General features: G+C 38.9%; 1 protein-coding gene across 2 annotated transcripts in view; it reads right to left on the bottom strand.

Moving 5' to 3' along the window:
- Nucleotides 1-15,457, bottom strand: part of stab2 (stabilin 2) — a 58,441-nt gene that overhangs the window by 10,801 nt on the left and 32,183 nt on the right. For both annotated transcript variants that reach the window (XM_030150876.1, XM_030150877.1), the window contains 24 exons: nucleotides 15,179-15,374; nucleotides 15,004-15,099; nucleotides 14,861-14,918; nucleotides 13,473-13,546; nucleotides 13,263-13,388; nucleotides 12,340-12,413; nucleotides 12,150-12,221; nucleotides 11,175-11,294; nucleotides 11,038-11,082; nucleotides 10,875-10,961; nucleotides 9,533-9,688; nucleotides 9,129-9,257; nucleotides 8,918-8,977; nucleotides 8,632-8,808; nucleotides 6,698-6,787; nucleotides 6,480-6,626; nucleotides 6,332-6,391; nucleotides 6,094-6,217; nucleotides 5,399-5,548; nucleotides 5,214-5,318; nucleotides 4,879-4,986; nucleotides 2,474-2,667; nucleotides 2,229-2,370; nucleotides 1,594-1,727 (listed from right to left, as the gene is read on the bottom strand). In XM_030150876.1, coding sequence (XP_030006736.1) covers nucleotides 1,594-1,727; nucleotides 2,229-2,370; nucleotides 2,474-2,667; nucleotides 4,879-4,986; nucleotides 5,214-5,318; nucleotides 5,399-5,548; nucleotides 6,094-6,217; nucleotides 6,332-6,391; nucleotides 6,480-6,626; nucleotides 6,698-6,787; nucleotides 8,632-8,808; nucleotides 8,918-8,977; nucleotides 9,129-9,257; nucleotides 9,533-9,688; nucleotides 10,875-10,961; nucleotides 11,038-11,082; nucleotides 11,175-11,294; nucleotides 12,150-12,221; nucleotides 12,340-12,413; nucleotides 13,263-13,388; nucleotides 13,473-13,546; nucleotides 14,861-14,918; nucleotides 15,004-15,099; nucleotides 15,179-15,374 — 2,724 coding nt within the window. The remainder of the gene's footprint in view (nucleotides 1-1,593; nucleotides 1,728-2,228; nucleotides 2,371-2,473; nucleotides 2,668-4,878; nucleotides 4,987-5,213; nucleotides 5,319-5,398; nucleotides 5,549-6,093; nucleotides 6,218-6,331; nucleotides 6,392-6,479; nucleotides 6,627-6,697; nucleotides 6,788-8,631; nucleotides 8,809-8,917; nucleotides 8,978-9,128; nucleotides 9,258-9,532; nucleotides 9,689-10,874; nucleotides 10,962-11,037; nucleotides 11,083-11,174; nucleotides 11,295-12,149; nucleotides 12,222-12,339; nucleotides 12,414-13,262; nucleotides 13,389-13,472; nucleotides 13,547-14,860; nucleotides 14,919-15,003; nucleotides 15,100-15,178; nucleotides 15,375-15,457) is intronic.

Genomic DNA, 15,457 nt, shown 5'->3' with positions numbered 1-15,457 from the left:
GAACCGTGTCCTCTTCTATTAACCCTAAGGTCTGTAATATTAATATCTGTTTTTCTTATGTCTGCTTATAATCACCTTTGTAGGTACTTTATATAACCTGACCTGTTGGATTTCGAAATGAGCAGGACATTCTCATCTATCAGTAGAGTAAAGACTCATCTGTACTGGAATAGTGAGATGAAAATGTTGGGCCCTGAAGCTGCAAAATTAGATTTTCAATTTTGAAAAAAAGTAAAATAACTTGTGAAAACACAATTTTACGATGTGTAAATGGAAATTTGGAGATTACAGATTGATTTTGCAGTTTGTTTTGTTCACAAAAATAGTGTGACATGAAAAGTAGCCAAATAAATAGATAAACAATGCTTAAAACAAAGAAATAATTAAAAAAAAAAAATATTTGGAGTTTTTTACTTCACTTTCAAGAAATGTAAAAGTGACATGAGATGACAATGAATAATGACTAAATCACAAAGAAAGCTCTAACAAATGGGAACTCAGAGGAGGGACATGCTGCCTTCACAGACTGACTGGGGGCTCTGTAAATCCTGAAACTCACTGCATATAGAACAGACATCTTGTAATCAAAACAACAATATGAATTAATATATAAATCATTTCTATGCATCTTTTTAGTGGAGATATTAGAAATGTGTTTTTTAGGAGCGATGAAACAACAACTGTAGTTAATGTGATCAGTGATCACTGCCTTCATTGCTTGTGTGTAAGTGGCATAACCGGTGGAGTGAATGACATTGATGCTACAGCAACATCTTGTCTCAGGCAGCTGATTCAACAGAAGTGAGATACAGGTAACTAGAGAATTTTACTAGCTGACTGCTTCTACTCAATTACCCTTCATCTTGAGAAATATGGCAAACTCTTATACACCTTCCTGAGTTCACGTGAGCATGACACACAGAGACCACATAGCAAAAGACAGAGAGAAATTAACTGAAAGAGTGTAATGTTAAAGGCAGAGAGTAATGAGGAGATGAGACAGATGAGTGATTCATCACAATATTTAACCTGATTCTCATATGTTACTGCCTAAGATTGCTACTGCCCAGTAACACAGCAAAGTTACTTCTGTACAATTTGCCCAACATTTTTCACTGGACTGTGCCCCCTACCCTGCCCAAGCAGACTCAGACTATGTATCTCTGTGTATCTAAATAAAAAATGCCTGCATTCCTAAAAATATATGGACACAATAGAATGAAAAAGTACGAGTCTGATCCTCCCACACTACAGCTTTAGTTCTTAAAATTCTGCCCCCTGAGTAAATGTTTAAAAATCATACATATAACATTTAAAGGCAAACATATATTCAATACTAGAAGCACTTGGAGAGCGCAGACCTCTGCCAAGGCTGATCAGTGGGCCCCCCCGTGGGCCCCCCCACCCCCGATCACCCCCAAAAGTTAATCATTTCTTCCTTATCCCATTTCCAACAAACCCTGAAAATTTCATCAAAATCTGTCCATAACTTTTGGAGTTATGTTGCACACTAACGGACAAACAGACAAACAAACCCTGGCAAAAACATAACCTCCTTGGCGGAGGTAATTAATGGGTGGTGTGTTCACTGACCTGCTGAGCATAGGACAGTTGCATATATGTGGCCAGGGTTCCTCCCACTGCACTGCAAGCCTGCTGTGCTGCTGTGTAGTTCAGTTTGTACTGACCTTTATCTGAACGCAGGTGAAACACGCCAAGTGTCGCATCTGATTAAAAGAAAAACATGTCAAAAGTGTTAATTTCTTATCTTTTGCATTAAGGGAACTGAATATTTAGAGTCAAGTCCTTGAGATGTATCATTATTGTGGTAAACTATTAAAAACTTAGCAGACCTCTGGAGCAAACAAATGATGACAAAGTAGAAGTTAACATACTTTTACCTCATCCCTTCCTCGGTACCAAATAAGACTGAATTTTAGAGGTTAAAGGTTATCTTGTTTTCTTATCCCGTAGGGAAATTTGGTCTCTGCATTTTACCCATCCTAATACACACACAGTACCTAGCATTATAAATTAGAATCAGCTACCACACATTAGGAACAGTGAGCATTGAAGGTGCTCATGGACCAGCTCCAGATCTTCATCAGTGCCATGGTCAGGGCCACCGACAGGAGAATGAACCTAAATGTGCTTGTTAAACTGATCAATCACTCTCCGTGGAGGATAATTTCAACCAGATAAAATCAATAACCCTATTTTTATATAACCTTCAAAGTGGAGGTCAGTGCATTTGGCATCCTGGTGACATAGTCCGTTGTCCTGGAGACAGCGGCTGATTGGCAGCTGTTTGACGTCACAGGTAACTCCATCTCCAATGTACTTGTCCTTACAGCTGCACTTCCTCTTGCCCTAATGTCATCAGTGGTTTCCATAGAAACACAGAGAAAGTGAGAACAGCTGTTGATGCTTTAAAATGTTCTATTAAAAAACATAAGTGTGAGTTTGTCCTCACCGGTGCAGTCAGGGTGCAGATGGCGTGTTCGTGGCATCCGCCGTTGTTCCCGTCAGCACAGGGGTCGATGGGCAGACAGACGTAGCCATCTCCTGTGTATCCTTTAGGACAGGTACAGCTCACCTGTTCTCCTTTCTGAGAACACTTTGCGTCTTTAGCACAACCACCATTCCAGACCTGACACATGTCCACCACTAGATGGCAAGAGAGGGGTATGAGAGTAACAGACAAATAGACACAGGATGAACTAGAAGCACTCGGAGAGCGCAGACCTCCGCCAAGGCTGATCAGTGGGCCCCCCCGTGGGCCCCCCCACCCCCGATCACCCCCAAAAGTTAATCATTTCTTCCTTATCCCATTTCCAACAAACCCTGAAAATTTCATCCAAATCTGTCCATAACTTTTTGAGTTATGTTGCACACTAACGGACAGACAAACAAACAAACCCTGGCAAAAACATAACCTCCTTGGCGGAGGTAACAAACAAACAAACAAACAAACAAACAAACAAACCCTGGCAAAAACATAACCTCCTTGGCGGAGGTAAAAAGAAGCTGGAGTAAGCAGAGAGAACCCACTCTGACACAGGGAGAACATTTAAACTCCAATTCTTTCTGGACACTATGGGCGTCTGCATCTCTGATGGTATGAGGGTGCATTAGTGCCTATGGAATGGACAGCTTGCACATCTGGAACTGACAGATATATACAGGTTTTATAGCTACTGATGCTCCCATCCACATATCTTTTTCAGGTAAGGCCTTACATACTTCAGCAGGACAGTGCTAAACCAGATGCTGCATCTATTATAAGAGTCTTTGTAGTACAAGACTGTTGAATGGTCAACTTGCCCATCTGTAGTCCAGACCATTCACTAAATGAAAACATTTAATCCATGAAATAAAGAAGCATGACAAAGAAGACTCAGGAGAGCTAGACACATATAGTACAGATATAGGTATCTTTGACATACAACAGATTTTTCAGTTTTCACCTAGCTACATACCTCTAGCTAGTCGTCATCTACAGCCTACTACTTACTACTTTTAGTCAGAATCAATATGGCAGTAGTATGTAATAAGGCAGGGGTGTCAAACTCATTTTAGTTCAGGGGCCACATTCCCCCCAATATGATCTAAAGTGGGCCGGACCAGTAAAATAAAAACAGTGAAAAAAGTAAAATTACAATATGAAAATGTTTACATCTACAACGTTTCCTTGAAAATCTGAATAACATGAACAACTTTAAATGTCTTAAGTGATATTTTAACAATATTCTGCCTTAGTTTGTCAGTTCATCATTTACACATGCGCATTACAACTTATATTACAATTACAAATACACAAAACATTTAGTAACAGGCAGTATATTAGTAAAATTGCATTTATTTTTCTTAAGATATTTCGGGTTGTTTGCATTTGTTCAGGTTATTCATATTTTTTGTGAATGGATAGTTTGTTAATGTAAACATTTTCATGTAATTTTACTTTTTTTTTTACACTAAAACAAAGACAAAATCTGCAGTTGTCATTATTTATAGGTTATTATGATAATATTTTACTGGTCTGACCCAATTGAAATGTATTTGTTCTGTATGTGGAACCTGCATTAAATTGGTTTTTGCACCATTGACTGTTAATATCTTCAGTGTAATTTTTGCATTTCACAAATTCATCCCATGGGCCGGACTGGACCCTTTTGCGGACCAGATTTGGACCCCGGGCCGCATGTTTGACACCTGTGTAATAAGGCATCTCAAACACAGCTGATGTTTTATAAATGGGAAAACCTTGGAGACAACATCTAAGGTGGCATTCCACTTCAAGATACAGTGAACCCTCACAGTTCGCGGTCTCAGCAATCGCGGTCTCAGTACATCGTGGAGGTTTCAAAAATATTCCCCCTCGTACTCCTGCTCGCTCATCTCCTCCTCCTGCAGCCAGTACGCCTCCGCCAGCCTCTCCTACTCTCTCGGAAGGGGAGTTGGTCGACGATCTGTCTCCTCTGCCCATATTAATAGCTGACGAGGAGGCGTCCTCAGGAGAGCAGTAAAGCTCTCCCTCAGCACCTGTGCAGGTATCACATTCCATACTTCACACCTGCACAGGCAGTCCATCATCTTCATTACCATCGATCATCAAGAATCATCGTCATCATCGTCATCATCAAGATCTTCGTCAGCCACGCACAGAGGAGAGATCGTCAAAGTGAGTGTACATTCCGTAGATTTTGCAAATGCGCGTACATGTACATGTACATATACTGTGTGGTACGCCACATCGCGGTTTTTCACCATTCGCGGGGGGTCACAGCCCCCATTAACCGCAAAGTGTGAGGGTTCACTGTACTCCTGCACTTCTTCAGCTTCAATCTCAACCCTCAATTGTTGCCCTTTGGCGTTTACCTGTACAGGTGAGTCCATCTCCTACATAGAAGGGGCGACACACACAGGTGTTGTTCTGTTGACAGACAGCTTTAGGGGAACAGGCAGGAGAACACTGATAGACTTCAGCTGGAGGACAGACAATCCGAAAAAGAGATACAGTATAAATTTAACAAATCCCCATAAAAAAAGTGCGGACAAAAGCACACACTCCTAAGGATAAAATATGCTGCTTTTTCAGTGAGAATGTGTGTATGACACTTGTAGCTAGTGTGTTTTGCAAAATATTAGAGATGATTTTTATGAATGTTGGACAGATGGCAGATTTCCCCAAAAGTGAAGACAGTCTATCTCACCCTGTGGTGTCTCACAGCGCTCTCCAGTCCAACCTGCTTCACAGAAGCATGAACCCGTCCCTCTGCGGCCGTCGTCACATGAGCCGTGTTCTGAACAGTTACAGGCTGAAAAGAAAAAACTGTCAGGAGGATGTAAAGCTCCAGATCATGGTGTCACAGTGGAAACCAATCTACGTGTTGCTTACCTTTGCAGGTGGGTCCGTAGAAACCTTTGTTGCACAGTTCACAAGCCACACCCCCAAAACCTGCATTGCATGTACAGGTACCATTACCGAGGTGGCCGTCGTCACATTTACCTCGGTTATTGCATGGAGAGCCAACACCGCCGGGACAGACTGGACAGAAGACACACAGAAAACATTTTCAGTAAGTGAGAATTGTATAGAATATAACATGCTGCACACTTTTAATGCCCCTCGGCTAAATATAGAGATTCTGTTGAAAGTTACCGCCCTACAATTTAGATTAGATTATCTTTGTGTCAAACTTATTACATACATACAGTATTTATATGTGAAAGTAAACAGATATAACTGCACAAGGTACAAGGCCACTGGACCTTGAAAAAGTAGGTCATGGTCACCAATTTTCAACAGACTTCTGCTCTATGTCAAGATGCATTCACTGTATAAATTTTGTGCAGATATCTCAATGCATTCTTCAGATAATGTGATTATGTTGCTGAATGGACAGACAGACAGATGGACGGACAGACAGACGACAAAACAATTACAATACCCCTTCAGACAGAAGTTGGCTGAGGGGTAAAAACTACTATCTATAAAGTTACTGCCACATTTTAGATCGAAGAGCTCAGGAAAGTTATTGTAAGATGTAACACTTTGGTATTAATAATCTAATAACATTGACATTGTCCTACCCAAGCAATCTCGTCCATAGTATCCAGGGCAACACTTTGGCTGCCAGAAGTTGACAGTACAGGTGCTGCGACAGCCGGAATTCCTTGTGACAAACATTGTTGGAAGATCACATCTCTGAACCTCCTGAGATTGAAAGGACAAAATTTCAGAGAATATCAGAGATAAAAACCCAATACAGATGAACCTGAAGCTGTTTGATGTGATGTTTTGAAACAGGAAGTGGATGATGACACAGACCTTTACTTTTGAACCTCTTGGGCAGCGGCTCGCTGCTGAGGAGCACACTCCACAGCTCATCTGCCACAAAAGAAGAAACACAAACATTAATCCAACCTCAAGATTTAATTTTTCATTTCATAGATGCAGTTAAGATATAAATGCTCACCTGGAGCTCAAAAGTCGACTGTTCATCACATCGACCTCCCAGGCTGGGCGGAGTCAGCAGGCAGTCAATCCCATAGGCTATACCCTCTCTGAAGATAAGGTGTCTTTGTACAATCCGACACTTCCCATCATTAACGAAAATATCTCCCTGTTCATACACAAAAGGTCAGAGGTGACACTCACTGCTGTTTTTCTGTGTTTTCTTGCCTCTGTACTCACAATGGCGTCCAAGCCTCCACAGCTGAATGAAAGCGGAGAGCCCTGAATCGTCCGAGGTGAGTCCAGATGGATCAGACCTTCAGCATAAACCTGTGGTGGAAAACATGAAGAGGACTTCAAGCCTGAAATGATCATCAGAACACTAAGTCTAATTCATTCAGAGTGCCAAATATGAAAAAGCAATGCTTGATAGCTATTTTGCAAAATTGGACAAAAATCCCATAATGACCTTTCAGAATACTGTAATTTAAGTGTTCTGAGAAGACAGTCCTGCATCTACTCCCTGCCTGTTATTTCAGGCTGAAAATCTACCTCATGATGGCCTGACTTTGTGTAATCACAGCTGTTTTCAGACTGTTGGTGGGAGTTAAATACTTGACTGGTAACTGTAATTACCAGTCATTGATCAGATTCTGTCAGACATGACCAGGAGAAGACCTGCTCCCCTCCAAGTGGCTTGACTTTTCCATACAGGCATGAAATGACATCATGTTATTACCCAGCCCCCCTGAAGGGGAGGCAAGGGGTGTTGTTTTTGGTTCGTTTTTTTTCTTTGTTTGTTTGTTAACACTTTAGCAGCAAAACTATTAGTTAAATTTATATCAAATTGCCAGCGACCCCAAATAGATGTGATTACATTTTGGGAAAAGTAGGTCAAAGTTCAAATTTTTTAGGAATTTTTATCATCTTTTTTCCCCATGCACTTATAATGGCTGAAATTTGTCTATGCTGACATCAGCACACGCAGAGACATGATGACATCAGCTGGATCGATGCCAAAATAAGCTACAATATGTGTGAGGGGTGGGGTTTGTTGTGCCTGGAACCACTTGTTTAAGTTTTTTTTTTTTTAATTTGGACTAAGTAGCAAAAGCTGCAAAAAAGTTAAAATTCTGTTGTTTTTTTCTCCTTGGTTTTAAATCTCATGAATGCACAGTGGAAAAAAATTACTGACTTTGCGCTTCGCAGAAGTTGCCATTTTTTCCCATGACAGCAGCTTCTAACAGCTAACAGCAGTAAATAATACACTCAAGAATATGATACTTCAACCATTGGTCCTTTCATTTCTATACTCTTTGTACCTCCAGAACTCAACTAAAAATCATCATCAACATCGCAGTTTACCAGTGATCCGAGTTGTCTGTACCCCCACGTGTACAGTACAAACAGGTCCGAACTGCAATGTAATGGTTTCACCTGCAGCTACACATCGTAAAGATGATGGTAACCTCACACACTAATACATTTTTTTTCTTAATTTTTGTTATACTTCATGTTCACATTGCTCATATATAAAACACAAATGATGAAACATAGTTCTTAATTTCATACAATATATATATATTTTTTTAATATTTTTACACTATTTGTCAGAGTTGTTAGAGAACACTACACTAATATTCAACATTATAGTTTTGTCAATCTAATATTTAATATTATGATATTTTTGGCACTACATGTTGTCGCCTTCATCGGACGTAAGTAAAAGATTTGGATGTTCCTTTCAGTTTAATTCGTGTTTGTGTTTGGAAACTTCAGACTAACTGTTCTATTATTTATGTGGTTGTTATTCAGTGTTATGTGGTTCTATTATTCTCTGACCATCCAGTATATACAGCCCCCTTTGTTCTTTATCTGTTCAGCCAGTTGATTTCTTAAGTTACTTTGTATGAACCTGAGTTCAGTTCTGTTTGTTTGACCTCTTTTATGGCCCTGGAAACAGACTTTTATTTATTTATTTATTTACTTATTTTTAAGTTAAATAAAAATCTAAATAACTCCTGTGTCCTCAATCCTAGCTGCAACTCAACAGACTTTTGATAGTAAAAAATGAATAAGAGTAATGAATATGAATAATCCCTATAGTATATCAATAAAGGAAGCATGGACTACATTTTTATTCAAGTTGAATATGATTATTTCAGCGTGCTGACCTTCTGGCTGGGTAAGATGTGGTACTTCAGGTATTCCTGCAGCTGAGCTTGGTTCTGTGGGTTAAACAGGAAGTCTTTCTGCTGTTGTGGCAGCGATGCCATGGCGGCATCAGAGGGTAGGAAGATTGTGATTGGCTGGTGAATTGCATCCTGCACCAGGTCTACCACACCCGTGTCCTGAAACACATAAGTATCATCCTGCAGATAAAAAAAACTTAAGGAAAGAGTAAATAACTGGTTTAAAGATACCACTTTACTATGATTTAAGAGTGAAACAATTTCTCACCACCAATAGTTTATAGAAAGTTTTGTAACCCTGGTGTTCAGCCACATCAGTCAGGTTCAGCTGAAATCAGTCGAGCAGATGAACAATGGGATTAACTTTCAGGTAAAACAATAAACAGTAGCGTCTGGGTCCAATGTTTTAAGTCTAGGAGTTGTTAAATAACACTACATGGTTAATTAATTAGTCAAAGAATGATTGATGGAAAACTTACAGGGGTGTCTGGCGGTTTTTGTTTTTCCACATCAGGAAGAATCAGAAATTTGTTGATCTCATGAAAGATGCCATTAACACTGACATCATCACTGTAGGTCACATTTGCCTCGTTTATGAAAATGCTGCCCTAAAACATAAATATCCACAAACTTAATAAGTATGAACATTCCCCAGAACATTTTTAATGAATTAAATATTAAACAAATTCAACTCCACACCAAACAGCATACTAAAAGTGATTATTAAAGAAACAAAAATAAGAAATAAGAGGAAATGTAAATTAAAAAAATTAAAAATAATTATATATCTACACCAACTTCAGTAAAATCCGGATAAACACTAAGATTGAAATCATTTTTCCTTAAAGATCTCATGGGAGCATCCTGGTTTGAGTTTGGTGACCTGGGAGGAGCGAGTGCTGAGGATGACTCCGGACAGTGTGGTGAGGTTTCGGGGTTGGCTGAGGTCGGCAGCAAGCAGAGTGTGACACATGACGATGTGGGAGCGCAGAAAGGTGCCAAACAGATCTCTGTATTTGTCTGACATCACAGGCTTCAGCTGAAAATACATGAAATATGTTTAATACAAATTCAGAATTTCACATCGTTAACTGCTTATTACTGACATCTGGGGTGCCAGTAAGGGGAGGGGTGTAAACATGACAAATTCATGGGGCCCAGCATTTGTGGGGGGCCCATAGGGTCCAGTGGGTAGAAGTTGTGAAAATTTCATGTAAGGTCCGCTGTATAAGAGAGGCATAAAAGTCGGGAGTTGGACAACGTTTACCTTTCATGGGGCCCACAATTGGTAGCGGCGCCCCTGACTGACATTACTGTGACGATGAGTAAGGTGAACATTACACATACTATGAGTAAGTTACTACTACTACTTGCACCTCTGGAACAGTACTTGGCTGTCTTGTTTTTCAAGTCTAAATACTGCCTAATCATGGATCACCAGTAGTTACTGCAGAGAAAAACTGTCTGTTTTCTGTAGCTTCAGCTCACTGGCAACAAGATAATGTGAAGCTCCGTGACAGTATGACTGCAGCTAAAATACACAGCGAGAGTTGAAGGCTAACACAGTTGTTTATCTTTTAACTCTTGTATGTTTCTCTGTAAAGATCCAGTTTTACTCAAGTGATTTCCTGCAGTCAGGTTTTGAAAGAATTGCCTTAATTCTGGGACAGAACCTGTAAGTTACAGTTTTGCATTAAATCAGTTGTTACATCATTATGCCAGTTCCTACTTGTGGGTCCAATCCTGTTTATTACTCAGTATTCAATCTGCTGTGCTGTGTTCCTGAGTCTATCAATCATATCCAGTTGTCATTCTACTATTTTCTATGTTATGATAAAGATCAGAAGAAGTGAATGAAATTGATGTGTAAAGTTACAAGTATTCATCAAAAAAGAATAAAACAAACTGTGAAGTGATCTAAAATAAGCATGTTTACTAATTAGCATTAACATTAGTTCCTAATGCATCTGCCAAACCAATCCTCTTGGTTTGGCATTCTTGGAATTCTCTTCAACTGTGCAATCCAGTTGAAGAGAAGGTAAATAAAGTGAAGATTTCATGTCAATACACAGCTGAGCATAAAGTGAGCCTCTAGTGACCATCTGAAGATCTGCAGCTTTTGGCACTTCATATTGGTTTCATTTTTCAGCCTTGGAAGGTGCCACTTATCCATAGCTATGGTAAATTCTTGTTGGAAAGTGATTTGAGGTCAGTCTGTTCATTACCTTCTTGTTCTCTTCCCTTGCGAAGGCCTCTGAGTTTGGGATGAAGACAGTGAAAGGGCCACGACCTTTCAGGGAGATCTCCAGCATCTGAAAGGAGGGTTCACATCAGTCAGTGTTTCCTGCTGCAGGACATGACAGACATGACAGACATCTGTTCACTCACCAGCAGGGACAGGTAAAAGTCTCTGTGCTTTCTGGTCAGGAGTTCCTGGGAAAGTGCAACAGGTAGATTAACATCCTGCTTTAATTCATTTGACTTATATATATTTATGGTTTGGGGCAGAAGTGTCAGCTGCTTACTTTCCCCACAGTGCCTTTGCAGGTCACCCCATCTCCGATATAGTAACTCATACACGTGCAGGTGCGAACACCTGGACCTGTCATGTTACATCTGGCGTATTTATGACAGTCTCCATTTTTCTGAAAATACACATGGGGACATGAAACGGATGACTGACGCTGCCAAATGGGACTCAGTCACTGAATAGTAAGGAACCACTATGCTGTCAAAACTTAACAAAAAAAAAATTATTTAATTGACTAACAAACAATAGACCAGTAATGAACTTTTTTCCTTGCTGATGGCTCAGATATATTCCAATATGACAATACCATCATTAGTCAAAAAGGTAATTGTGAGAGAGTGGTTCAGAGAGCACAAGACATGGCTTTCACACATGGACTGACCACCACAGAGTCCAGACCTGAACCCCACTGAGAATCTTTTAGATGCGATGGAGACTTTACACAGTGGCCTGACTCTACCATCATCAACACAAGATCTCTGCAAAAAGTGATGCAAGTCTGGACAGAAATAAATATTGTGACATTTATTGTGATATTACAAAAGAATTTTGTGGCATAAATGATGTATTGAGCCATTGCAGAAATACCTGAAACTGCAATACCACTGATGGGCACTAGATGCTAACTCTTAAAAGGCCTAAAAAGTCTCATAAACTTACACTGACACCATCCATTGTCATGGTATTGGGAAACAAAATACATCCATTTGTTATCCTGTTCACAAACCATTCTCTGCTAGTACTTTTATAAAACATGTTTTGTTTGGTTGTCAGTTTTGGTGGGAAATTAACTTTGTACAATAGGTCTGATGAAGATTAGGTGTGATGAAGAAACTCTCCGTTTAAGGTAGTTGTACTTACATTATGTGTCACACTTTCTGATTCATGCAGATATTTCAGAATGTATTTCTACAGTATTCACATTTGGGAAAGTGTAAAAACAAAACATTCAGAGCCAAGACAAACGCACCTTTCGACACAAGTCAATCATGTTACAGGTCTGTCCATCACCTTCATAACCTTCACTGCAGGCACAAGACGTCTGTAAAAAATATGATGATTATCCGACCACTAATCAAAGTTTGCTGGACTGTTTAAGTCATGTTGTTCTCACCAAAGCTGCAATGTAAAATAAGTAAAAACAGTAAACTAAGTTTTACCTTATTTGGCCCAACATGAACACAGTCTGCGTTAACGTGACAGCCCCCGTTTCCTTCCAGGCAGGGATTTACCTCTGGAGAAACACATAAAGTCCTATAACATTAAACGCATCATGCACATTTTCAAAAGCTCTAATACAATGTAGTTATTAAATGGTAAATATATTATGGTAGAAATGATTGATTAACTAACTCGAATCAATTCAAAAAAAGTATTTGATTACAATTTTCGTGAATCGAAGGTTCGTTTCCTTAATTTCGCTGCTGCTAAATATTGATTCCATGCTTATTGTGATACAAACAACATGGAGCGTAGCTCAGAAGAGATGAGGACAAAAAGGCAGAAAATGTCTGTATGTTCACTATTCGTAATTGGAACCATCACTTTCTTCTTTAAACTTTTAACTTTTAACACAAACATTAAAATTACTTGGCTTTTTTTTTTTTTTTTTTTTTTAAGTTTTATGTTAGTTCCAAAGTTGTTAGTAAGTTGGATCCAAATGTGTTAAAGGCTACAGTGCACATATTGTTTGTAGATGTCACTTGACTTGTTTGTTGTTGTTTATGTAAAAAGATATTTTTATATATATGTTTATACTATTGTTAATGTTATTTCTTTATAGATATTTTTATATATCCTGTCATTTTTATAGTTTTTGTGGTTGTTGTTTCATCTGGTTCTGGATTAAAGGACAAGTTGTCATCTTCAGACATGGCGGTTTCACATTTTAATTATTCTTTTCACATATTCCAACTGTTTTAATCAATTCGAATCAAAGAAAACAATCGATAGATTAGTTGATTACAAAAATAATTGACAGCTCTAAAATTTCTATTTAACTTAAGTTTTTTGGAAATGTGTTATCTTTTTTTAAACTTGCTTGTGTGACAGAAGGCAAAAATATTAAATAAATGCTTCATACCAACACACACAAGTCCATCTCCTGTGTAGCCACTGTTACAAACACACTGCCGTTGGCCAGGTCGAGTTCTTTTACAGACCGCATACAGACTGCAGCCTCCATTATCCCACGCACACGGGTCCTTAGCTGCACACAGTCATTACCATCACCATCTTAGTCATCATTAAAAGCAGTGTTGTCTGTTTGTTGATGTTTTAGTTTTGTCATTACCTTGACAGAAGGTTCCGTTGCCCTCGAACCCTGCAGCACAGAGACACTGAAGGCCTGACGGTCTAAACACACAGCTGTCAGAGCAGAAAAAAACAAAGGACTGTTTTCAAGATTCGAGAGTTTTGTTACAAGAGTTTTATTTGCCATGTGTGCACAAACACCTAGTCTTAAATAAAAACACCGTACAAGAATAACAATAAAAAAAACTGTCATAAAGAAACTATGAATGCTGCAACAGAGGATTAATGACATACTATTTGTTTAGGATGCTGTTCATTACATAGGGAAGGATGGTTGTAATCAAGACCACCTACAGGCCAAATCATGACTGAGACAAAGTTTACTGAAACCAAGACAAAACCCAAACTTAAAGGAGTTGAGACCAAGACCAGATCAGATACACAGTAAAGGCCTAAAGGCAAACAAATAGGTACACAAGAATATGACTGATAAGTTATGACATGGCCAGAGCAGGTCATTTTCATATCAATACTGTAAGAACAATCATTTTTAAAGTGATTTAAGTTTCATAGAAAGGGATGTGTATCGTTCTGTTAAGTATCTAATACCCAGAACTGGAAGAGTGACTCTGCATGTCTTACATTACTTATTTAGTAATATTACTTCATAAGATAAGATAAGATAAGATAAGATAAGATAAGATAAGATAAGATAAGATAAGATAAGACTTTACTGGTGCCACCATGGGGAAATTTCACAATTAACAGCAGACACATACCACACAAAAGTGCAAAGAAAAGACAGGTAGAAAAAAAACACAAGTGAGAAATGAAATATAAAGCAAAATGAGAAATTTGGTATTTATATAAATAGAGAATTAGAATGAAACATTTTTAAAAAATCTAAGTATTGACATATTTACATTATTTACACTGTGGTTGCACATGTATATGATGTGATATGGGGGCGGGGGGAGGGTTACTGTGAAATACTACGAAGTCTGCTGACTGTGGGGAGGACTGAGGAACGACATACAGAATCGCTCCTTCTTGCACAGGGGGTGTAAAAGTCTGGTGCTGAAGGAGCTGCTCAGGGCCTCTACAGGGCCTCTAAATTGTGATTATGTTGACATGGTACATGACAACACAATAATAATGCTAATGAATAAATGTGACAGTGAAAAGGTACATTTGTGATAGCTCTGATTATAATCTTGACTGTCGGGATATATAAAGACTATATAGAGTCAAAACTTAATCTAGAGACTGATCTCAAGGCCAATACCAATCTTAAGTACTACAACACTACATGTAAGCTTCTGCATGGAATAGCTGGTACCTACAAACAGTTACATAAAAGCAGTGTTTAATGCTTAATAATATAATATAACAGATCAATGTTATCAGACACAGACTCTAAATACTCACTTGGCACTGCTGTGACACTTCACAGAGCCACACAGCTCATCAGCTTTGGATTCAATTTCTGGCAAATAAAGATCATAAAGACAGAATGAGTTGTTTGCATTCAAAGTGGAATGTTTCTGCGGATCTCAGGTCAGTTTCCATACTTTCATCACATAGGATGCCTCTCCAGCCGACATCACACTCACACGTGCCATCGCCCTTCAGTCCTTCGTTACAGCGGCCATTTTTACACTTGCACTCTGCACAAATAAATCACAGTTATTATATTTAGATATACATATATGTTTGTAACTTTAAATATGTTTAATGCATATGCACCCTGATCACAGTGGACGCCATATTTTCCGCTCTGACAGGTCTCACAGGCTGTTCCATTAAAACCTTGGAAACAGCCACACACTCCAGTCCCATTTATCCCATCTGAGCATGCTCCGTTACCAAAGCAGGGCTGACCCTTTGGGCCAGGACATGGCTCACAGTGTTCCCCAAAAAAACCTGCACAACACTTGTGGATCTGAAAAAATAAATTATATTATCGCTGTTATTGTTTACAAAAATACAAAAAAAACCTTCAGTCTATACTGTTTGTGTTTTATC

This window comes from Sphaeramia orbicularis, chromosome 12, assembly GCF_902148855.1.
Source record: "Sphaeramia orbicularis chromosome 12, fSphaOr1.1, whole genome shotgun sequence".
Taxonomy (NCBI): domain Eukaryota; kingdom Metazoa; phylum Chordata; class Actinopteri; order Kurtiformes; family Apogonidae; genus Sphaeramia; species Sphaeramia orbicularis.
Note: the sequence above shows the minus strand (reverse complement) of the source record. Positions and strands in the feature narration are given on the sequence as shown.